Consider the following 25,503-nt stretch of genomic DNA (forward strand, 5'->3'; position numbering starts at 1 on the left):
AAGTGAACTCCAGGTCAGCCTGTACTACAGTGAGACCATACCTAGAAAAACAAAAACAAAAACAAACAAACAAACAAAAACTGCTAAATCTCCTCATTTATATACATATAAAGGTATCCCAATTCTTATGAACTTTTAAAATTATAAAATTTTTCATGTCTTCATATTTAAGCCCAAAATGTTACTACATAATATAGATTTCTTGTTTATCTTAAATTTTGTTGGCAGATCTTTTGTTCATAGTTTACTGTCTGTAACCTCATGTGCCTTAAATATGTAAACTATACTTTTTGTTAATATCAGAGTTTTCCAGATATCAGAATATTGTAATTTGGTTTATACAAAGTCCATGATGTTTGGCTATCAATAAGCATGCATCACTACACATGGATAAAACTCTGTAATTTAGATGATTCTTGTCTTGTTCATGATGGTTTTGCTGGGTGATTATCACTGAGATTATAATCTAAGTCTTATAAAAAGTGATTTATTCTGAGTTTGTTCTTAGAAAAACCAAAAAAAGCTCCCCATGCCTTAGGAAAATCCACTGTATACAAACAATGTTAATATAGTTTGTCTAAGCTTCATGTAACAATCATAAATATTTCTTTAGTTAATCCTTAAAATTGTTCAATACTGAAAGGTACTTATTTAAGAAATTGCTTTGTATCTGTCATATTGTCTCTAATGTATGTTAAAATTGTGTTTGCTTAACTCAATAATGACCAGATTATTTTTTATTCTTGAGCTATATATAATCAGTCTCAGTCAAGGTTTCACTTAATTAATTGTCTCATTTCTGGTATCTGAAGTTCATTGCTTATAGATATATTGATAGTTAAGACATGTTTCTTGACCTAGAAAAATAATCTTAAATTGCTGTTCTACTTCCAGTTTGGGGAGTTAACTGGTGTAAAGAGTAGCCAAAGTTGTTTTCAAACACAGATCTTAAGCTTTTATACTGTCTTGCCTTTTCCTGGCATATAATTTCTAGATTAACATCAATTGCTTTAAAGTGACAAAACATTGTCTTCAGGGCTACTAAAATGTTTTACTGATACTTATAACTGATAGATACTTAAAATATAAAATATGTATGCTTTCTATGTCCCAGACATAGCTTACACTGTCACCTGACAACTGTACTTAAATATTAATCAGAATAATTTTAAACTATTGTGTCATTCTCTAACCAGATATGCTTTGCTAACCAGATATGCTCTGCACCCTTTTAAAATAATCTGTTCTGCTAACCAGATATGTACAGTCTCTCTGAGTGATTAAAAACCATATGTAGAAGCCAAAATCAATTGGAAACGTTGTAGTTAAAAGGATAACCAATATTTTGGCTCCTGCTTCCAGGTCAAAAGGCTACAGATGATGGGACACTTGAACTTCTAGCCTCTGGTAAGTTACCTGTCTTCTTGATCAGAGGGCATGTGGAGACTTGGAAATGAATTCCAAGTCAGTGTATCCACAAGAGAGTAACATTGGAGGAAAATCAGTCCTCCAGGCTTCCCAAAAGAGGGAGGTCCACTTGGTCAACATGGCCTGGACTTATCCTAGCAGATGAAAATGCTGAGAGTCATAGAACTCCTCATAGGTCCCTAAAAGTCTCTCCTACAGCACCATTATTGACCTCCAAAATATACAGTTAATTCTGGCAGCCTACATGGTCTTAATTACCCAGTAAGAAAAAAATATAACTACAATATAAACAATGAGTCAGACTAATAGGCTCCCCTGTCTGATGCTGACTTACAATACTAAGCTCTAATATTAACTCATGCCTTCTGCATCTGCCTGTCCATGATTAACTTCAACTACCCTGACCCCAGCTCCTACCACTTGCCTTAGCCAGAATCAGAGCTATCCAACCCCCCAAACTTTAGTCCTTACCTGATCACATCCAGGGATAAGTACACTGCCACCCCAATGGGCACTCTCAAACTTAAACTCTCCTGTGTTCCTACTCTTACCCTGATCCCAAAATTCCCCTCTGCCTCCTCTCTTGCCTCAAGCCCTCTATCCTTCACCTCTGAATGCTCATCCTCCATTTATGCCTGGCATTTTGATGTCTTAGCTGTTGACAAGAGTAGCAAGCTTGTTTCTTCTCCCTTATGTGTTCTCACAGGATGCACAAAGCCCATCTACCTCACCTTCTCTATAACAGTGTCTGCCAGCAACTGCCCCAAAGCCAAGTCAATACGGGAATGGTATGAGAGAAGTCTCTGCTTCATTCAGGACCAAGTTGTAACAACATTCTACACTGGCGCTGTCAATCTCACCACTCTGCCACCTGTAGCCACCATGAAACTTTGAAACTGCCTCCTCATCTCCACATCACCTGCCTTGGAGGGAGACCCGTTGATTGCATTATCCGCCTCTCCCATAAGAACTCACTGTCCTTATAGACAGCATGAAGAAATTAACCTTCGTCTCTTATCATTATCAAAAAAGCTGGATTGTTAGGTTGGAACAGGCTTCCAAAATGGAGTCACCATGTGTGGACAGAGACATAAGGAAGTAGGTTATTGGCATTCCTCAAGAAACTACCTAGCAATTATCCCTTCCTTGCCTAAAGTGCCTTCCCCCACCCCCAGCCATGATATCCTGTAAGTCACCTGGTCACTGTTCTGTTGTCTTACTCTGGCTATCTTAGACCTCCCCTAAAAAAACCTTTTGTTTATTTTTTTCAACTTTTCCCTTCCTCACTTTCCCTCAACTGAAGAGCCCTATAAAGAGCACTATCTGGAATCTCAAGTTAGCTGTTCTTTGCTCTTGAGAGTAAGTCCTGGCAGCTTATGTTTGTCCTGAATGAAAGCTTTCATCTTTGCCTCAGGGTGGTTTTCATGGTCTTGATCACTCCAGAAACTTACAGGAGGGTTTCACCCTAATTCAGTCTGGCTGGTCAAGCAAGGGTCATAATTCTAAGAGCTTACTTTGTACTTACTCTTGTTTAAGACAATGACTTTCATGTCTAACATTAAGTGATCCTGATTTTTATACTTTTAGCGTAAGTGGTAAGACCAGTAAGTATAAATTCTCAAATGTGCTGGTTTGTCAAGATTATTTTGGATATACTGTGTCATTTGTCTTTCCATATAAATTGTGCCATCAACATAGCCTCTACGGGCTGGAGGGATGGCTTACTGGTTAAGGCTCTTGCTTCCGAAGCCTAAGGACCCAGATTCGATTCCTAGATGGCACATAAACCCAGATGCACAAAGCAACAGATACTTCTGGAGTTTGTTTGCAGCGGCTGAAGTCCCTGGAGCACGCCCATTCCCTCTCTCTCTCTCTCTCTCTCTCTCTTCCTCCCTCTCTTTTTTTCTCTCTAAGATCAATCAATAAATAAAATATTTCAAATCAAAAAGATATCCTCTAGTGCAAGGAAGCTGGATGATGCTGTCATGGAAATTTTGAATTATGTATAGGCATTTTGGACTTATATTGTGAGTTAATATGATTAATGTTGGAAGTAAACTCTTGATGAAACACTTGTCTACCATACTTGTTGGTTTAAAACTTAGCACTACAATAAAGTAAATAATGATGACAATGATAACATAATAATATGAAGACTTCCAAACCATGTGCATGGAATATCTCCCTATTCCTTATATCTTCTTTACTTTTTCTTAGTAATGCTATATAGTTTTCTCCTTGCAGGTCATATATATACATACATACATATGTATGTATGTATGTGTGTGTGTGTGTGTGTGTGTGTGTGTGTGTGTATATGTATGTATATATGATAATATATGTGTGTATGAGTGTGTGTGTAGAGTGATAGACTGAAGTAACTCTATCAACCTGTGTCCTTCACCTGCACACACACACACACACATAGATGTTTACCACACGCATACACACAGATACATGTCAAATATTCTGTGGTAGTTTTTAATGATTGATGTGAAGTATTTCACCAATGATGATAACTAGGAATAGAAATGCTTGATTAAATTTAATTTTGATTGTTCTTTCATTCTGTATAAAAAATATAACTAAATTTTATATACCCATATGTTTTCCTATGACCTTGAAGAATTAATTTATGAGTTGTAGGGAATTTTCTTTGCAGAATTGAAAGCACTTTAACAAAGAGAGTAGAGTAGTCACATTTGCATTTTAAATAGTTTTGCAACTGTCAGGAAGATGTAATTGCAGGAGAAAATGCTAAAGGAAAGGATATTATTTTTCAAGAATGTTAGTACAGTTACTGGCCCCTCGAATCCTGGCTTGATTGTAACAAGACAAGGGGTGCAGAATAATGGTAGCTAATTGATTATAATTCTCACATAGGTGGACATATTTATTGTAAGAGAATTGTGTTGTTGTTTTTTAATTAATTACACTAATATAATAATATGTATAATTTATCATGATGTATTATGTTAGTCAGATTTATAAATTGATTTCTTCCAGTAATAGCAGATTGTGCAATGTAGACCTCCTTTATTGCTAAGGACAATTGGAAAAGTTGGGCCATTTTTAAAATTCGTTTGTGTACTATGTAAAAAGGAAGGAAAATTTTAAAGTAGAAAAAAAGTGAGTACTCAGCACTCAAGCCCTGTGTTCCTGCAAGATATAAAGGATCTGACATTTGGTTGTCTCATAGTGCTAAAGGGTAGGAATTGAGAACAATTCCTGCCAGGAAATATGGTACTGAGAACCCTGTTCATTTGGAATTTAGACACATAAAAACTGGACTCTAGGGCTGGAGGGCTGGCTTAGCAATTAACAAGCTTGCCTGCTGAGCTAAAGGCCCCAGGTTCAATTCCTCAGGACCCATGTAATCCAGATGCACAACAGGACACAGGCATCTGGAGTTAATTTGTAGTGGCTGAAGGCTCTGGCATGCCCATTCTCACTCTCTATCTGCCTCTTTCTCTCTCTCTCAAATAAATGAAATAAATAAAAAAAAATGGACCCTCAAAAGTCCTTATCACCTGATAATGTCTTTAGGAAGCATCAGGCTTCCCCAGGTATCTGGACAAAATAAATTAATATTCCTTCTTCCTGTAACTAAAATTGCTTTACTAAGAATTTTGAAAACAAAGAGATCACCAAAAAGTCAAAAATAAGCATACATAAGAAGTTATATGAATGAACAATATAACCAAAAGATGAAACAGATTATAAAAGTTCCACGTGTTGAACTTCTATGAAAGAATTAAAATAAATAGGTTCACAATGTTCAAGGTGATAAAACAAAATAAATGGAAATTGTAGAATGCCAAGGACAAAGACGCACAAAAATTTTAAAAACACACAAACTATGTACAGTGGAGGAAAATACTGAACCAAGAACTGCATATAAGAATTGCCATTCCAAGCTGGACATGGTGGCACACATGCATACACCCCCCACACACATCATAAACACATCACACACACACAATTACCGCACACTTGCATACACCACACACACACACACACACAATCATATGCACACCCACATGAAAAGCACACACACCACACATGCATAAACCACACACACACATCACACTCACACATGCATACATAAACTTTGTTGAACGTTGTAATTTGTAGTTTTACTATTAAAAGATTATTAAGAGTGTAAAACAATTAGGCTAGTAAAACATGGTTTTCTGAATGCTAGATTCCCAGCTGAGGGAGATTTGGGAATTAACGCCTCCTGGAGGGAGTGTATTGTTGAGGGTGGGCTTATGGGTGTTATAGCCAGTTTCCCCATGCTGGTGTCTGGCACAGTCTCCTGACCCTGTTGTCCACCTGATATTGGCCAGGGGGTGATGTCCACCCTCTGCTCATGGCATCATTTGTCCTGCCTTCACAGAGCTTCCCCCTGAAGCCTGTTAGCCAAAATAAACCTCTTCTTCCCCAAAGCTGCTCTTGGTTGGGTAATTTTTGCCAGTAATGTGAACCTGACTACAACAGTAAAGGGATTAAGTTACATGAATATATATTCATCAGCTCAAAGGAGGCATGAAAAATTAACAAAAGGCACATAAGAAAATAGGAAAATAGTTGTAGGTAAAACATAAACATGCAATTATATATTATATAATTTATTTAAATATTTAAAAACAATTTAAAGAGAAAATTTGTCAGCATACATGCAAAAATACAGGAAATATTTGGTAATTATAGGAAATATAGATACATTGAAGTATCAGAACAGAAATTGTATACAATGTAAACAAATGAAAAGAAAATGCTACAATATTATTAATAATACTAAAAATAAGATCAGATAAGATTTTATTGAAAATAAAAACTAGCTTATGAATTAATATGGACACTGAATTAAAAAAAAAATTAAACCAGGGCCTGGAGAGTTGGCTTAGCAGTTAAGACACTTGCCTGCAAAACCAAAGGATCCAGGTTCAATTCCCCAGGACCAAAGTAAGCCAAATGCAAAAATGCATGTGTCTGGAGTTCATTTTCAGTGACTGGAGGCCCTGATATGCCATTTTTCTCTCTATATAACTGCCTCTTTCTCTGTGTGTCTCTTAAACTAAATAAATAAAAATTCAAACAATTTGATATACGTCAATGAAAATAACAGTAACCCCAACACTTATGCAGAAAAAGTATTGCAAATAAAAAAAATCTAATAAGACTTATAGAGATATTAAACCTGTAACTATATAATAATTTCAAATATGATATTGAAAATAAAATGACAGATTTAGAAAACAATCATAAAAGTAAGTTAGGGGTTTATGGCCAAATTTGTTCACTGTATGATGTATATTTATATAAAAATGTCATAATGTACCATAGTACAATGTACAAAGAATGTATAGAAGAATGTTTAAGGGCTGGGAGATGGATCAGAAGTTAAAGTGCTTGTTTGTAGAGCCTAATTGCCTGAGTTTGATTCCCCAGTACTCAAGAAAAGCCAGATGCACAAGGGGGAGTATGCTTTTGGAGTGACAAGGTGCTTCTTGTCTCTGTGTGTGTCTCTCTACCTCCCTCTTTTTTTTTTTTTTGCTCTCAAATGAATAAAAATACTTTAAAAAATGTTGAAGATAACTTTTTTTTAAATATGATTTTAGAAATATCCCTTCTACTTTCATGTCATTCTTGGGTATTTAAATCTAGAGCTGGATATGAAAAGAAACAGGTAATATTTATCTTTCATCCCCAACCTTATTATTCTCTCTTTTCTCTTTTGCCCTCCCATTAGTCCCTTTCTGTTCCCTATAGAATCACCCTTCTGATTTATTAACACAGGGCATTGTTATGATGGCAAAGTGGATAAGTTATTGGTAAAAATAGCTTATGATGTATGTGTATGAAAAGTGTGTGTGTTTGAGTGTGTGTGTGTGTGTGTGTGTTTATGTGTGGAGACTTAGGAATGTATTGCAGTTATCTTCACATAGCTATTACAAAGCCCCCAATCAAAAGCAGCTAGTGGGAGTAAAAGGTTTTTATTTTGTTGTTGTTGTTGTTGTTGTGTGTGTGTGTGTGTGTGTGTTGCTTATAGACTCACTGGGCAATCTCCCCAACCCCAAGCAAAACTTTTATAAACAACACTTTTAAAACATAAAACAACCTTGTTGTTTGGAATTGAGATTACCTCTTAATTTCTTTTATTATGGATAGGTAATGTTACTGTTATCTTCTCATAGTGGCACAAAGCACCCAAACAAAAGCAGCTTATGGGAGGAGGGTTTATTTTGCCTTACAGACTTGAGGGGAAACTGATCTGACAAGATGTATTGCTCAGTTGTATTCTCTACCATGCTTCCCACATCAGGATTAACCTTCCTCTCCAAACTGTAAACCAAACTAAACCTATTTCATTCATAATCCACTTCTGATCTAGTGTTTTATCCTAGTAATTACAAGATAACTGTCACCCTTTCTAAGAATCACTAGCCTTCTCATGGCATGAGAGGACCAGAAGATTGTATGCCAAGACTCTAGCTTTTTTTAGAGGGAGGGGTGCCTTTAGGCACAAAACTGACGAGTGACATCTGAAGTGATATCTTCAACATCTGTAGGAAGCATTTCAGGCTCTCTGAACTGCTTTCTGAGGCTCGTTTCTGTCCCTCTGAAGTAGACTCACTATTTTCACTATGCTGCAAGATCACCTGAAAATTCACTGATGTAGCTTCATGTGAAACACAGGGAGAGAAACAATCTCATTTTGTTATCTGAATGCTTATATAAAAATCTTTAGTAGTATCCAGAAACAGGCAATAAAATTAATGTTAACATGTTGTTTAACATTTAAAGGTTATCTACAAGAGAAGTTTGCCTCATGGAAAAAAAAAAAAAAAAAAAAAACTGTTGAGAGACTTTGGTCAAGAAAACATTTGCCTCACTGTGCCGCACTTCCCAGGGAAGGAGCGGCAAAACATTTATGGTTCATTGGGTCTACTAAGAGTGAAGAGACTCTAATATACCTCCTGTGAGAGGGCATGGAGGAGCAAAGTAGGGAATCCGCTGATTCCCAGGCTCTTTGGTAGCCCATCAGTCCCCCAATCCCCTCAACGAGCCATCCTAATCATAGTCCCAGTTGCAGATTCCACTGCTGTCAAGGGGACCTAGGCCTACAGGTTAGCATAGCTCCAAGCCTGTGAACACCATCTCACTCACCAATGCCTCCCACCCCCAGGCCAGCAGGCTAGTGTACCCCCATGGGACCTCCACGCACCCCTAAAACCTTCCCACTCGCCACCACCCCGACCCCTGTGCTTAGACCCATGCCAGAAGGCTAGCATCACTCCCTCCTCCCCCCCTGCTCCAGGTGTTCCACCAACACAGAGCTCCACACAAAAAATCCACTAACTCTGCCCCCACCAGCTCTGTGAACAGACTCAGACCAGCAGGCTACCACTCCCCCCACACTCTCAAAATAAAATCCCATCAAGTTACAAGAAGCTAAAAGAAGTCCAAACATACTGGACCAAAGGAGAAATTATCCAAGACATTTTATCATTAAGACTCTAAACATCAGTACCAAAGAGAAACCCCTAAAAGCACCTAGGGAGAAACAACACATTACATATAAAGGTAACTCCATGAGAATTACTTGAGACTTCTCAATGGAAACCCTGGAAGCCTGAAGGGCCTGAAATTAAACACTACAAAGTCTAAGAACCTATGGCTTCAAACCCAAACTACTATACCCAGTGAAAGTATCCCTCACAATAGATGGTAAAAGAAAAAGTTTCCATGATAAAACTCAGTTTCATAACTATACGAACACAAAGCCAAACCTGTAGAGAGTACTTCAGATAAATTTTCACACAGAAGAATCAAATAACCAACCGCAAGTGTCTACAAGAAGCAGATGACAATAACCAAACTCAGAGAAGGCACAAAAATCTACAAAGTCCAAGAAAACACCAAATCAGATAAGCTACCACAATATGGCAAAGATTAAATCAAACCTCACAGTCATTTCCCTCAGTATTAATGGTCATAATTCACTCATCAGGAGACATGAGCTAACAGGGTGGATCAGAAAATTAGACCCCTCAATCTGCTACCTACAAGAAACCCACCACAACACTAAAGACAGACACCTCCTAAGGGTTAAAGGTTGGAAAATGATATTCCAAGCAAATGGAAATAGTAAACAAGCAGGAGTTGCTATATTAATACCATATAAAATAGACTAGAAACCAAAAATAATCAAAAAAGACAAACAAGGTAACTTCTAACTTATCAAGGGAAAAATCCAACAAGAGGATATCACACTTATCAATCTTTTTGCACCAAACACAGGTGCACCATAATTCATAAAACAAAACCTACTTGACAACAAAACAGAAATAACCACAAACACCATCATAGTTGTGGACTTCAATACTCCACTATCACAATATATAGAACATCCAAATAGAAAATTAATAGAGAAGTGAGAGAGCTCAACAAAATCATAGATCAATTAGACCTAATGGACATCTACAGAACATTCTACCCTAAATCCACAGACTACACATTCTTCTCAGCAGCCCATAGAACCTTCCCTATCATATACTGGGTCATAAGTCCTGCCTCTATATATTTAGGAAGGTCAACATAATTTCCTGAATGATATCATATCACAATGCTGTATTGCTAAAAATTAACAACAAAAGATGCTCCAGGAATCCCATCAGTTCCTGCAAACTGAACAACACACTTCTAAACAATAACTGGGTAGTGTATGAAATAAAAAGTAAAATTTTGAAATATCTAGAAATGAATGAAAATGAGAACACGTCATACCAAAACATGGGACACAATGAAGGTGGTCTTCAGGGGAAAATTCATAACACTAAATGCCTTCATAACAAACACAGAGAGATTCCCAAATCAATAACCTAACCATCCACTTAAAGGCACTGGAAAAGCAAGAAGAATACAACCAAAAAAAGATCCCTACAGAAGGAAATAACTAAGACCCAAACAGAAATTAATGAATTGGAGACTAAGAAAACAATTAAGAAAATTGATGAAACAAAGAGCTGGTTCTTTGAAAGAATAAACAAATTGATAGACCCATGGCCAACTGGATCAAGAAAAAGAAAAATGACATGCTTCAAATAAAAAAAAAAGGAATTAAAAAGGAGAAGATTACAACAGATATAAGTGAAATTGGAAAAATCATAAGGATATATTTCAAACACTTCTACACCACAAAACTTGAACACATGGAAGAAATGGATGAATTCCTGGACACATACCACCTACCAAAGCTAAACTCAGAGCAGTTTAATCTCCTAAACATACCTATCACACCCATTAAGTTTGAAAATGTACTCAAAAACCTCCCCAAAAGGAAGAGTCCAGGACCAGTTGGAAAACAACCTGATGTGATCATCACACAAGTGCAATAGTGGCACACTACAATGGTGGGTGCTCTTGATTTGTCTAATGGACCCACTCAGTGGAACAGAACCCATAGGTGGAGCTGGGAAACAAGGCATAACAATATCCAAAAAATGAGCCCACTCTCCATTATCAAGCTCCCAGCAATTGTGGGATACAAGAGAACCTTCTCTCTAAATAATAATGGCTATCCCATTTATATGGTGCTGACTTCACTCTGTTGAAGAATTTGCTTCTCTTTTCAGAGGGACTCAGATGCTGAGGAGAGAATCAGCCCATTGCACCTCACTAGAGCCCCACCTGAAACCATAGAGTAATTGGAGAAATGAGCATGAGTGCTGCTTTCTTGGTGAACATGGTACAAGCACAAAGATGATGAACATAGACACACAGAGAGAACACCCAACTCCTACCAAACCAGATATCCAGAGACACAGAGTCTCCCATATCCTCATCCCTGAAGTAGATCAAAAATGAACCCATCTTGGCTCAGGGAAATTCACAGAAGAGGGTATAGAAAGATTGTTAGAGCCAAATGTTGAGACATTATGCACAGAGACATTTCCTCTTACCCATAACTGATGTATAACCCCACAATGCATGACATATATTCCCCAATGAGGAGGGTCCCTTCAGAGGGGGAAGGACAGGGAGAAGGGTAACAATGGTACCAACATGGGTATATACACACTGTGTACACAACTAATAAGAAATTTGAGAGGAAAAATTCAAAATGATTTGAAAAGCAAGACTTGGGATCTTGAAGGTTATGAATTTAGAGTCTTTTCCCTTCTAACCTCCCTTGTATTCTTCCTTATTTTCATTCCTTTTTTTTTTTTTTTTTGTCTGTCTTCCTTTTAGAAGGTAGTAATCAGGTAATCACATTTCCAATAAAACAAATGTGTTACAACTTCCATTTGGTTATTTGTGACAGCAAACATTTTCAACAGAGGATGGTAGGGAAAATTAGACTTCAGTAGGGAAAATGAAGAAATTGTGACATCTTGAGAAATAAAGATGGATGAAAACAAAGAATAAATTGTAGGGCTGGAGAGATGGCTTAGCGGTTAAGTGCTTGCCTGTGAAGCCTAAGGAACCCGGTTCAAGGCTTGATTCTCCAGGACGCACGTTAGCCAGATGCATAAGGGGGCGCACGCGTCTGGAGTTCGTTTGCAGTGGCTGGAAGCCCTGGCATGCCCATTCTTTCTCTATCTTCCTCTTTCTGTGTCTGTCACTCTCAAATAAATAAAAATGAACAAAAAATATTAAGAAAAGAATAAATTGTAAACTAAAGGGTACAGAGCCAAGGGAATTTGGGACATTATTCTAATTAACATTCTAAGAAACAGATTTAAATATATTTCAAAATTGTCAGTTAAGAGAAAGAGTAATTGATGAAATTAGAGAGGAAAATAAGAGTGAAAATGACTATGAAAATGGATGACTAATGACTTATAAGATGGCATCAAGATTAAAAATAAGAAATGACACAATGAAATTTGAATAAAAATGGTCAAAGCTGGAACAGATCATTCTCAGTGAACTCATCCAATCACAGAAAGATAATTGCCACATAGTCTCACTCATCTACAGCACCTAACCTGAATCTACTTAAGATGCTGACATACCTAGTAAGCATCTGAAGGTCCAGACAATAGGGTGGGTGGGGAGGGAGGGGAAGGTAAGGGAGTGTGTGAGGGACACAAATTTGGACCCAAATGGCAATGGTAGCATAAAATTGTACTTCCTAAAAGACCAAATAGTTAAACCTTCACCATGCCCTTAGAGGGAACATCTAATCACAAGGACCTGGAGAGGGTAAGATGAAGACTGAACTTAATCTTCTACTGCTTCTCTCTCTCTTCCTCCTCTCTCTAACTCTTTTATTTTAGTTATCTTTTTCTTCTTTCTCTTAATGGGTACCAACCTGTAACTCCCAGTACCAGCATGGGGCCATCATTCACAATGAGCTTTTGATCAGAGAGACCTACAAAGTTTCCTCAAGGAATGACAGATTTCTGTCAGAGTACTTGATGACCCACCAAAGGTTAGTGGTAAGACCCTACTGCTGAAAATACCATATGTGGTTGACACACAACATGAAGTGGCATGGCTGGAAGCTGGAAGAGAGTCAGTCCCCAGATAGTGTGTCTAGTGCCAGAAGGTGGTACATGGGTGACTGGGGGAAAATGACCATTATCTGTCCAAGCAACTCATGGTCTAACCTACTTAGCAGCAAATAACCTTTTGTGATGCACACATAAATGCAATAGTGGTGCACAGTCATGTTGGTATACCAACTGCTCTTGATTTGACTAACTCATCTGCTCAGTGCAATGGAACCCATAGCTGGAGTTGGGAAACAAGTCAGAACCAGAACCAAAAATGAGCCCATTCTCCATTACCAAGCTACCAACAATCATGGGCTACAAGAAGGCCTACACCTATTAAATTATCTCTAGAAAATGATGGCTAGCCCATTTATTGGGTGATAATTTTACTCTTCATCAGAGAATCTGCTTCTCTTTTCCAGACAGATGCAGATCTTAAAGAAAGAACCACCCCATCATACCTCAAAAGGGCTGAAACTAAGAATAATTGGCAAAACAAGCAAGGGTGCTGTTTTCTTGGTGATCCTGCTACCAGCACACAGGTTAAGAAGATATCACAGAGAACAATGAATTCCTATCCTACCCAATCATATATCCAGAGACACAGAGGCTCCCAAGACCTCATCACTAAAGCAGACCTAAAATTAACCCAACATGGCTCAGGGAAATTGAGAAAGAGAGGGAAGAGAGAATGTCAGAGCCACACATTGGGTCGTGATACACAGAGACAATTCTCCTACCCATAACTAAGGGCTATCCCTACAATGCGTGTCCTATATACGCCAACAAGGAGGGTCCCTCTGGAGGGTGGAGGACAAGGAGGAGGCTAACAATGGTACTAACTTGACTGTATTTACTGAGTACAAAACTAATAAAAATAAAAAGCGGTTAAGATGGCAAAAAAAAATAAGAGCAGTTCTCAAGATTGTACAGTGCAAGTGAGCCAAGTCAAATAGAAGTTTGTGAGACATATGGAGGATAAGAGTGAATTAGAACAGAAATCCTTATGAAGATGTAAGGGAATAGAGATTTCAAGATGAAATCATTGATAGTGCTGCTTGACCCGGATACTTCAAAGGGCATAATTTAAAAAAAAATAAACAACAACAGTCTGGATTTCTGTGTATATATTTGTTCCATACAATTGTGTGGTTTTTGCTGTTGTTTCCTGCAGTGCTATGCATTGCATCTGGGACCTTGTGCACACTAAGCACGCATTCTACCACTAAGCAACATTTCCAGTATTACAAGGTGCAATTTTAGAACACAAAGTATAGAACCATGATTGTAAGGGTTAAATAAGAAGTACTGAAAAATAAAGGCTGCAAAGTACTACTATTCATTCAGCCATCGGGAAAGTTAACTAGAACGAAGAGAAAAGCTGTGAAGGAAATATAATTGTTACAATCAAAGCAGCATCTTTGCCTTAGATGGAGCAAAGGATAAACTCCTAACAAGTCAAATGAAGTTTTATCAAAAGCAAATGTAGTTAGTCCAGAAATAATCTCAGCACAGGAGGAAGAGATGTTCAAGGGACAACAAAGGAGATGGAACAATGGCTATTATAGTAGAAGTAGAGAGTTTGTGAAAACTATTAAGAAAAGTGTTAATTTTCAGCGTTATAGATAACATAAATGCAAGCATTTCAATATAAAATTTATACATCACTATTTTTAGCTAAGATAATTTTCTTTAATTATTTTTTACTATTCTGTGAGTATTGGTACTAAGTACTTTTGGTAGCATTAGAATGAGAAGCCTTAGGTGGTATTTGGAAGGGTCATAATAAAATCATAACTTTTCAATCTAATTTTATTGGTGTGTCTACATCAATATTCATATATATTGTTTTCCCATTAAAATTTTTTATTATGAGTTTGACGCTCATGTGGTGAAGAGAGATATGAATGACTAAGGCATGCTTCTATTATTATTATGGTGCTTGGAGTTTAGGTTAGGAACTAGCATATAATCAAATTTAGTTATACTATGTTAAATGATAAAGCAAAGTAAAGCAGGAAATGTACTCAGGGTTCAGGAAAGAATGCCAGCAGAAGACAAAATCATAGCTAGAAAAATCAAACCAGGAAATAACATTGTGGAAGAATTTTATAGAAAGTAAGATTAATATGTGCATGAGAGGGCTGGAGTAACATGGGCTTTGTTGGGAGCTCCACTGTCATTTAAGCACAGAGCATGGGACATACATAAGAAGGGAAGTTTTAGGAAATGGAGCAAAGAGGCTTAGAACCAGGTGCTGAAGTAACATAAGAGGAATATTTGAGAGTTACTGAAGAGGTAAACACTATAGACCATTCATGACAACTCAGGGATGAAGAGAAAATATCATCTGTAAGGACACTTAGGTGCATGGGTAGGGCGGTATGAGATCAGACTGTGTGAACATATGAAGCCGAGATGACTGGGTTTGGGAGGCAGGTAAACTGTTATGATCTGTGGAACTGTAACATGTATCTGTTCCTTAGCAAGGTAGATAAGTGAATGCCTAACTAGAGACACCAGGTGTGGAGTATGAATGGATGTGAAAGTTTCAGTACCCTTTAAACACCGATATAACCAAAGCAATGATGAAACTATGGTGTTGGTATAATGAATAAGTTAGGAATTGCTGAAACTGTGGAATAATAGCAGAAAAGGTATCAAACCAAAGCTTTAAATCCCCAATAACAGGAAGCGGTAGGTAGTCAATCTAAGACATCTATGATTTCCATAACATAAAGTTGGTCTTCACATTCATTTTATTTGCTAAAATAATTTTTAACTTTTTAGGTTACTATAGCAGTTTTGCATGCTTTATTTCTGCCTAAAAGCTAATATTTATAAGAGCCATTTTCTCCTATTTCATGAAAAAATATAAACACCACTAACAGTACAGGCTCATTGATTCAAAATATTTTATTGTTTTTGTTTTTGTTTTTATTTTCAGAGGTAGGGTCTTATTCTAGCTCAGGCTAACCTGGATCTCACGATGTAGATGGAATTCTATACAGTAGTAAGAAAAAAAAGGCACAATGAAATTTGAAGAAAAATAGTTGAACATGGACCAGATCACTCTCAGTAAATTTACCCAATCACAGAAAGATAATCACCACATCTACAGCACCTAATCTGAATCTACCCAAGATGCCCACATACATAGCAAGCATCTCGAGGACTAGACAATAGGGTGGGTGGGGAGGGAGGGGAGGACAAAGATCAGTATTGCAAAGAATATGTCAAAGTTCTTGCAAAATATATCTGTAGCAATCTAAATGGATATACTCACAATTCCTAGCCTAAAATGTCAAAACAAATACATTCTGAAGGTCCTAAAGGTCAACATTTTATCTGTACGACTATAGCAAATATGATTTTTGGAAAAATTAATTCTGTGGCAAGATGAATTTGTTCATGGCCTTTATACCTTTTCAATGTAGTGGAAATACAAAGCATTCTTTTCAGAGATGTGTATGTATCGTTGACAATGTTCTAGAATACACACTATAAACATGAAGAAAGTCATTAAAATTCTGAACTCCAAAATAAAATTGGCTTTAGAGAGTTTGAATAGCATACTATAGATTAATATAATTAAACATAAAATTAAATAACATTGCATTATTATCAATATTTTTATGTTATTTGGAAGTTACTTGAACTGAGAATCTTAATTCTTATACTAAGAAAAAAATATGTATATAATATAGCTCTATATGAAAATATTCCCAGTTTTCTCCTTCCCCTCAAAGTATCTTTTGCTAATACTTTATTTTTATAGCATCCTTATGAAATTGTCACCTGTTTTCTTATAGAAGAAACAGAAGTTTAAAAACAAATTATTCTTAGAGCTAGTTTGATGCGGTTAGGATTAAAAATGAAAGCATTTAAAATGAACTACAGAAAACATTCTTGGAAACTTACAGGTAGGATCAAAATTTTAACTTTAGGAAGAGTGTGAAAAATTGAAAACCATTCAGCATACTGAAAGTACATTGACCTTGTTTCTGGTATATCATATCCATAGACTTTTCAAAAGGAACACTGTGGTGAAAGACAAATGATAGTAATTGCGACTTGTTCCAGAGCCCCACTGGAACAATAACTTTAACCAACTCAAGCCATCGTAAAGGAGAGTTACCAAGATGGCAGTTCACCTTCTGAAGAATAATTGCCCAGATTGAAACTTGAAGGTATTTTTGTGACTAAAAACACATAAATAAACAGTTTTGTTCTGGCAAGATGGCTTAGCAGTTAAGGCATTTGCTTGTAAAGCCTAAGGACCTAGATTTAATTCCCCAGGATCCACATGAGTCAGATGCACAAGGGGGCACATGCATCTGGAGTTTCTTTGCAGTGGCTAGAAGTCCTGGAACACCCATTGTCTTTATCTGCTTTTCTCTCTCTCTTTTGCTCTCAAAATAAATAAAGTAAACTTCTTTGTGAACAGGTGAATTATTTGAAATATTATTTCATCCCAACTTAAACAGACTTATATGGAGGGGTCTGAGCCAGGAGTCAATCATAGATCATTCCAGGATTATGTAATGTGTATGAGAATGGTTGATCTCATTCTGAGAGTCATGAATATTCCAGCAGCGCACTGTGAAGGTGACCTTAGAATTTTATCAACTATATCCTGTTTTCAATATTTTTGAACTATTCATAGGTAAGTCAACTCAATTTGCTACTCTGTGTGATTAGAAAGCAAAACAGATTTTTATTAAAAATAAAATTGTAGTTTACGGGGGGAGTTATTAAAATGGTCACATATATCTTATGATATTTCTGCTACCAAAAGAAGCATAATCTTATAATTCTTCAGTAAGTACATTGATCCTTGTCATTAACTCTGCATATAGTAAAGTGATACTCCATTAACATTTTCTATTTCTACATTTCTGTAATTTTTTCTATAAAATATTTGTCTATAAAATTACAAGACTGACAGAAATGTCCCTTAACTAATCTAACAATAAGAAGTTTATGAGAGTAAAGGTGAACTTTGACCTTCTATTAATTTCTTCTTTTTTTTTTTTTTCTAGGTAGGGTCTCACTCTAGCCCAGGCTAATCTGGAATTCATTATGTAGCCTCAAGGTGGCCTTGGATTCATGTCAATCCTCCTACCTCTGCCTCCCAAGTGCTGGGATTAAAGACGTGCACCACCATGCCTGGCTTTTAAATTTCTTTTTTGATAGGAAATTTCTATGCAGCCTAGATTGACATTGAAATCTTTTTTTTTTTTTAATTTTATTTATTTATTTATTTGAGAGTGACAGACACAGAGAGAAAGACAGAGGGAGAGAGAGAGCATGGGCGCGCCAGAGCTTCTAGCCTCTGCAAACGAACTCCAGACGTGTGCGCCCCCTTGTGCATCTGGCTAACGTGGGACCTGGGGAACCGAGCCTCGAACCGGGGTCCTTAGGCTTCACAGGCAAGCACTTAACCGCTAAGCCATCTCTCTAGCCCGACCTTGAAATTTTGATCCTTCTACTTCAGCCTTCTTGATGCAGGAACTACCGGCATTAACAATTTCCAAAATTACTAACAATTTCCAAAATATTTTAAATCAGAAAAGAAGCTACTTAAAGTGTTGTTTACAATGAATAGATAATATGCAAGGAGGTTTTAAGCAGGAAATGGTTATTCTTTTAAAAAAGATTTTATTTTTATTTATTTACTAGAGACAGAGAGGGGGGGAGACAGAGTGATTGAGAATGGGCAGGCCAGGGCCTCTAGCCACTGCAAACGAACTCCAGATGCGTGTGCCTCCATGTGCATCTGGCTTATGTGGGGCCTGGAGAATGGAAGCTGGGTCCTTAGGCCTCACAGGCATTCACCTTAATGGCTAAACCATCTCTCCAGCCCGGTAATGGTCAGTTTTTAAAGAAAGATAAATTAAACCACAAACTTCCAAACTACCATTTCCAAAGACAGACGACACAAATCAAAGTTAAGAGTACATACTTCCATCTGTCATAATTGTATTAAACAGACATAATCTTTTAAAGACAAAATTATCTCCACATTCTAGTAATTAAAATGATCAACAAGTTATTTGCAAGAAAGTGCTAAAATAAGAATTTATTCTTCTTTATTCTCTCTCTCTCTCTCTCTCTCACACACACACACACACACACACACAAACACACAAACAAGTAGAATATTATGATTATTTTTTTTTTGAGGTAGGATCTCAGGCTGGCCTGTAACACACTCTGTACTTCCAGGCTGTACTTCTAGGCTGGCCTTTAACTCAGTGATTTTGTTTAAGGCAAGATTTCATATAAAACATTAGTTTATTTTATATATATATATATATATATTTTTTTTTCACCAAGAAGTGCATATCATATGTATTACGTGGAAAGGTAATTACAGGACTGAATAAAAAGTAAACTTTGCTGGACATGGTGGTGCATGCCTTTAATCCCAGCATTCGGGAGGTAGAAGTAGGAGGATTGCTGTGAGTTTGAGGCCACCCTGAGACTACATAGTTAATTCCAGATCAGCCTGGGCCAGAGTGAAACCCTACCTCAAAAAACTAAAGTAAATCTTATTAAAAGCTGATAACACGTTTACTTATGAAAAGAAGAACCAGTGTTATTGATGCTTACCTGTGGCAGAGCTGAATTGAGCTGTCTCTGGAGGGAATCTCTGTCATAGATGACATCCTGGAGTCTTTGCTGGGCAAGTGACAGGCTCTCCTGGGTCTCCCGAAGTGTATCTAGGAGACGATCCCTTTCATCTAGCATATTCACCATCAGTTGCTCGAAATGGGAGTCTGAGTCTGAGCCACTGCTCTGGGACCCCCGTTGGCTCATGGGGGTATCCTCATTAATCGTGGGCATCACTTCACACATCATTGCTTAAAGAAAGGAAAGAGAGAATTTCAGTGAAGAAGTTATTTCTAAAATGCCACCTGGCTGTCATCACAATTAAATTTTTGCGCTCATTATGCCAGTTACCTCAACTCCCCCTACCTATTGCTCCAACTACAACCCAGCCGTATGTGTTGACTTTAGTGAAACATGAACCCTTCATGTTCTTCAATTAGACATTCATGTTTTATGACAATCCACATATGTTCCACTATAATATGAAACCTGGTTTTATATTTTTCAAATTTATTTTTCATAGGTTATTACATTATTTGGTTTGTAGAATATGTTATTTCAACCCAATCAAGTTTACAAATCACTTACAGCTAATACTGCTGTCAACAACAGTCAATAGACAAAATTGTCTTGGCAAATGAGTGAACTAAATTCACTCTTTCCTTTAGAAAATCCCAAGTAATTGACTATCTTACATAACAAAGAGTTTTCATAGCATTTCTTCAACAAGTTTTCTCACACCAACTGATTGAAAGCTTCTTGGTATGATCATTTTCATGTGATGTATTCTTGAGTTCTCTCAGAAGTATACACAGAGTTGATAAGTTATAGACTAAATTAGAAATAAACTTTATGAATTAGGCTGAAATACATGAATGTCTCGATTATTAAACTGCTAAGGACACTTAATATTCTGTTAGATGCATTGTCTGGTTTTCATGCAAACAATATAAATTAACACTCTTTCAAATATTCCACAAAACAGATGTGGAAAATTACATTAGCTAATGCAGTTACTTCACGTTTCAGCTGTTAATCACAAGCACTAAGTCATGAAATAAAGAAACTACTCACAATATTTTTAAATCATTTATTATTTTGATTTAAAATCAACAATACACATATTGAGATATAACATTTTCCTATTATACATGACATTTTAAAAATCAGAAATTATCTGATTTTCTTTTTCATTCTTATTTGTTGTTTAAAAAATATCTGGCTCATCTCATTTTAGGTTGCTGTATGATGGCCAAGAGCTATTAATTAGAGGGCTTGGTTTTGGAGAAGGCTGATGTGGAGAAAGTCTGGTTTGGCTGTTGATCCCAGAGCAATCTTTGGTTTCATAATGCAAGGTCAATTCATTTTTCTGTCCATATAATAGTGCCCATAGGGAAAATATTCTGGTGATATTTTGAAATAAAATGTCAAGATTTAATAGTTCAATATTCAATTATGTTTTATGTAATTCTCAATGTAAATTGTGTTATTGAAGAAAGAACATTATATATTTGTGAATGATTGAATGATTTGGTCATGATCCACTGGAAACTAAGAGAAACTTTAAGAATAATAACAGAAGTTATTTTATGAACAGTACACTTTATTTTATGAACTAAGGAATTAGTAAATTTTATAATCATTCAACATGATTTGACTCTTGTTCATTCAAAAACAATGAGTGACCTGAAGACAGGAACTTTGCTTAGTTTCTATTTACTGTAAACTAAGACTCACAGTTGACAAATAGAATGAATTTACATGTACACACTCACATACTTGTACACTTTCACTAGTGCTATTAGCACTTTAACTTATAAAAATCTATTTGATTTTCATTCAAAGACGATGATGAGGATGAAAACATTTCTAAACTACTACAAATTTTCTTTGCATTAATTGAAAATAAGACAAAAATGCAATACATTTGCTTGATTAAAATGATTATTTCACATGTCATGCATGAAACCCACACTTTGAACAGCTGTGGTATTCTGAAAAATCATTACCATGATCTAACTTGATGATTTTTGACATATAAGATTAAAAAGAAATGCTAAAACAAATTAGGCAAAACACTTGTAGGTTTTAATATTTCAGGCTAATTTAAAATTTTTATTTTAGATCATAAATTTCTTTTTATTATTATTTTTTTTAAATTTTGAGAGATAGAGAAGAGAAGGAATGGGGGAGAAAGAGAGAATGGGTACACCAGAACACTTCAGCCTCAGTGAACAAACTCCAGACATGTGCGCTCCCTTGTGTTCATGTGTGGCATTGCACAATTGTGTCACTGTGTCTGGCTATGTGGGACCTGGAGATTAGAACATGCATTCTTAGGCTTTGCGGTAAAGCACTTTACCTGCTAAGCCATTTCTACAGCCTAGATCATAAATTTTTTAATGATAAGTACAAATATCTATTTCCTCCCAGTTACTTAAAACAACTTTAAATTACAAGGACAACCATAAGTGTATCATTACTACAAGTATAATTTTGTCTGAAAAAATTATGATAATTATCTTCCTTTCATTACACAGTTACAAGAGTGAGACTTCTAGATTAATATTAAGGTGGCCATGGATTTGGTCTAAAGATGCTATGATGAGAAGCTGCTTGGGGCCTTAGAATGTCTGCCAAAATCTATGCTGTAAGAACTTGATCCTAGCCACTCCTGAAGCATGTGAAAGTGAGCAATTTACTTTACCTTTCAAAACTTCAGCTTTATCTTCCCTAAAGAAGATAATATGTTTTGAAAATTCCTACTTTGACAATCCAATGGCTTACTCCATTGATAACACACAGTAAAAGATATAAAGGGTTATCCAACTTTCAAGAATTTATTTCTGTTACAAAGTGGGCAACACTTACCTTACAGAAATAATGTTTTGCTTTTATGATTATGCTTCTAAGGCTAAATAAACATTTAATTATAGTAGATACTTCTGAACACCCAAAATTTAATTCATAAAAGAAAACCATACAAAACCACATAAGAAAGAATAAATGCCACTTTCTTCTTAGTCAACTCAAGTGAGCAAATCCAGTCTCCTAGCTAAAATTGAAAGAAAAAAAAATCCCTACAGAAAAATAAAGCCACTTTCATGAGTTAAATTAAGTTATCCCATTAAGCTCAGATTATAATATAAACTTCAAAGTACTTGAAGGCACCATACACAATGTGAGAGCTCCTTAATGCACATCTAAGCTATGTAAAAACATACATAGAACCTTTTATAGAATGGACACACATGGAACAATTTCAAAGTCTTATGTATTCTACCTAGACATGCCACTTTTAACTTTTGTAGTCATTTTGAGTACTAAAAGGCAAATATCACACCACTAAAAACTAGACTGAGCATACAGCTTGCTGAAATATTCACCTCGTTTTCACCCTCTCCATCGCTCAAGTCAATTTTTCTGTGTATTTGATTACCCATATTTGATATTCATGAGTATTCCCATTAATTTACTGAAGGTTTCAAGACCTAGTTTTGTTCATTGCTAAAATTATTGTGAAAACAGAACAAAAAATAGCCTGGTTGGTTGGTTTAATTATCCCAGTACTGACATTTAGCTGGAAAAACTTATGTACCAAGAAAACTAACTCCCATATTGTTAGCACATAACCTTGACTGTCTTAGAAATCTCACAGATTCCAAAATAAAAGTTGTGAATGCTCCGTGAAGTCATGACCTAAGGGATTTCAAGATCCAATGTGTTCCTTAGCAGTATACACTATGCAAGCAACATCTATTCAGGTAGACGTGTTCCACATGCCCTCTATTACTTGCAATAAATAATTTTACTTAATCATGTCCCCAGGATTTGGACCGTACTCCAAGCAATGAAGGTATTACTCTGTATGGCAAGATTCTTCTGCAAAAATTTGGTCTTTAGAACCACCATTGCCCCATCTCAGTTAACCCACAAGGAGTAATTTTGTGAGAGAGAACCTAGCCATTGTCTGATTGCATTACATGAATATTCCTCCTGCTGTTTAACTCCTTGAAAGCCCCCATTCTCCTCAAATATTCTCATCAGTGCTAATGGAAGCATTTTCACTTTCTTTACCCTCCTGCATGCTCAGATGGTCAAAAACCCGGGCTCACCTCACACTGCTGGACAGTTACCGCTCAGCCACACCCCCAGAACCCCTAAGAAGAAGTTGACTTCATAATTTCCACGCTAAAATTGTTCATCCGCCCCAGGAGACAGCCAAGTAGGCAAGAGGCAGGAGGCACAGAGGACGGGATGGCTGCGAAGCCGAAGGTACCTAACGGTAACCTGCAAGGAAGACTTTGCATCCGCTCTTCCCTGGGGGCGGGGTGGGGCTGGAGAGGTGGAAAAATAAATAAATACAAAAAGCCATAGGGAAACCGTGCAACTCGAGTGCAGTTTCTGTACCTAATGTCTGTTATTTCAGGTCCTGCTTCTCCAATTGATCAATGACAACCGCAGGCTCCGGCTTGCTGGGCGAGGGCAGGCTCACTCCCGGAGGTCCAGGAGCACGTCCCTAGCAACGCGAGGAGGAAGGCAGCTCGGACCCCCGCGAGCCCCCGCGCTCTCCCGGAACGTGCTCCGGGGCCGTGGCGTGACAGCGCTTCGGCATCTTCCTGCGGCTCCGTCAGCGGCCAAAAGGAGAAGCGTCCATCGGAAAAATGGGATATTACAAATTTTGCTTTGGGAAGCAGAGCTCGGTTCAGACCATTGTCAAAGGGAAGAGAGGGGGAGGCGGTTCTTAAAGCAGCCGCGGCCCCTTTACCAGAGCCTCCGCGTGCAGCCGGAGCCCCGGCGGCGGAGGAGGGCTGCGAACCCGGGATCGGGGCTCACTTTCAGAAACTTAACTCAGACGCTCTGCTGCTCCCCGCTCACCCTCCAGCACGTGGGTAACCCGGTTGGGTGTGTGTGTGTGGGGGGGGGGGGGTGTTGAAGAAGTGTCCCTGAAACACGAACTACTGGGAGAGGTATGATGAGTGTGTGTGTGGACAGGAAGTTCTCCACCCTGCTCCCCACCGGAGCCCCCGAGGAATTTAGGGCTAACTAACCCTGGGAGTCTGACAGTTAAAAAGAAGTGGGTCCCCAGGGTATGCGTGATGCAGGACAGGTCTCCTCCTGGTACCCAGCCTACTTCTGCCCTAGGGTGTCTTGTTTCACTTAAAGGAGGCGCTCTGCTCTGCGAAGGGAAGCTGCCAGCCCTCTCCCCCCCAAACACACACACACACACACACACACACACACGTTTTCTCTTCCAGCCCCTCGGCAAGCCTGTCTGCTCGCATCCGTCTGCCAACAGAACCAACCTGCCGGGAGCCGGTGAGGCTGCTAAGGCATCTTCCCACTTGCCTCCCGCAAGCTAGCTGCAGCTCCTCCTCCTCAGCCTCTCCCCTCCTCCTCCTCCTCCTCCTCCTCCCGGGCTGCCGCCACCTCCTCTTCTCTGGAACAAGGGCTTCCCCTGGAAGCTGCTGCAGTGGTTTCCACCGGCCCTTAAATAAATTCTGAAGTAATCACGTCTTTTCGCTCTCCTCCTCACGCACCCGCGCTCGCGGATACGCTCATCTTCCCCAAAGCCTCCCCCGGAGGGATGCTGAGGACCGTGCTGGTCCCCGCGCCCCCGGCGAGGGCGAGGGCCAGGGATGGGCACCGGTGCCTGGGGCCTGGGCTTCTCCCACACGGTCGTTTCTAGAGGCAAGCTGGTGCTAGCATGCGCCCTTGGGGATGGGAATTGGGCATCTTCTGACACTGTGGCCCTTCGTGCTTCTCAGGGTTTTCGGTAGCTTTCATCCCTAGGACCTGGGGCATGGAAGTCGTGCCTTAGGAAGTGGAGTCAGTCTAGGGTGTGGCTGCGTTTGTCACTCCCAGTTACCCCGTCAGGTCTCCATTCTTTGCCCTGGCGATGCGGACTGCTTGTTAAATGCTCCCTGATGCCAGGTCAATTTTCAGCTTCGCG

At 38.0% G+C, this 25,503-nt stretch overlaps 1 protein-coding gene across 12 annotated transcripts in view; it reads right to left on the reverse strand.

Annotated features, from left to right (window-relative positions):
* Positions 1 to 24,893, reverse strand: part of Ppfia2 (PTPRF interacting protein alpha 2) — a 441,464-nt gene extending 416,571 nt beyond the window's left edge. For 10 of the 12 annotated variants that reach the window (XM_045152145.1, XM_045152134.1, XM_045152135.1 and 7 more), the window contains exons 1-2: positions 23,961 to 24,188; positions 19,551 to 19,801 (exon numbers count right to left, since the gene is read on the reverse strand). In XM_045152145.1, coding sequence (XP_045008080.1) covers positions 19,551 to 19,799 — 249 coding nt within the window. In that variant the 5' untranslated portion in view covers positions 19,800 to 19,801; positions 23,961 to 24,188. Of the gene's footprint in view, positions 1 to 19,550; positions 19,802 to 23,960; positions 24,190 to 24,856 lie in introns of those variants that run through there. The other 2 variants (XM_045152128.1, XM_004650146.2) reach the window with 2 other exon arrangements.
* Positions 24,894 to 25,503: the final 610 nt, after the last annotated feature.

Source organism: Jaculus jaculus, chromosome 6, assembly GCF_020740685.1.
Source record: "Jaculus jaculus isolate mJacJac1 chromosome 6, mJacJac1.mat.Y.cur, whole genome shotgun sequence".
In the NCBI taxonomy this organism is placed as follows: Eukaryota; Metazoa; Chordata; class Mammalia; order Rodentia; family Dipodidae; genus Jaculus; species Jaculus jaculus.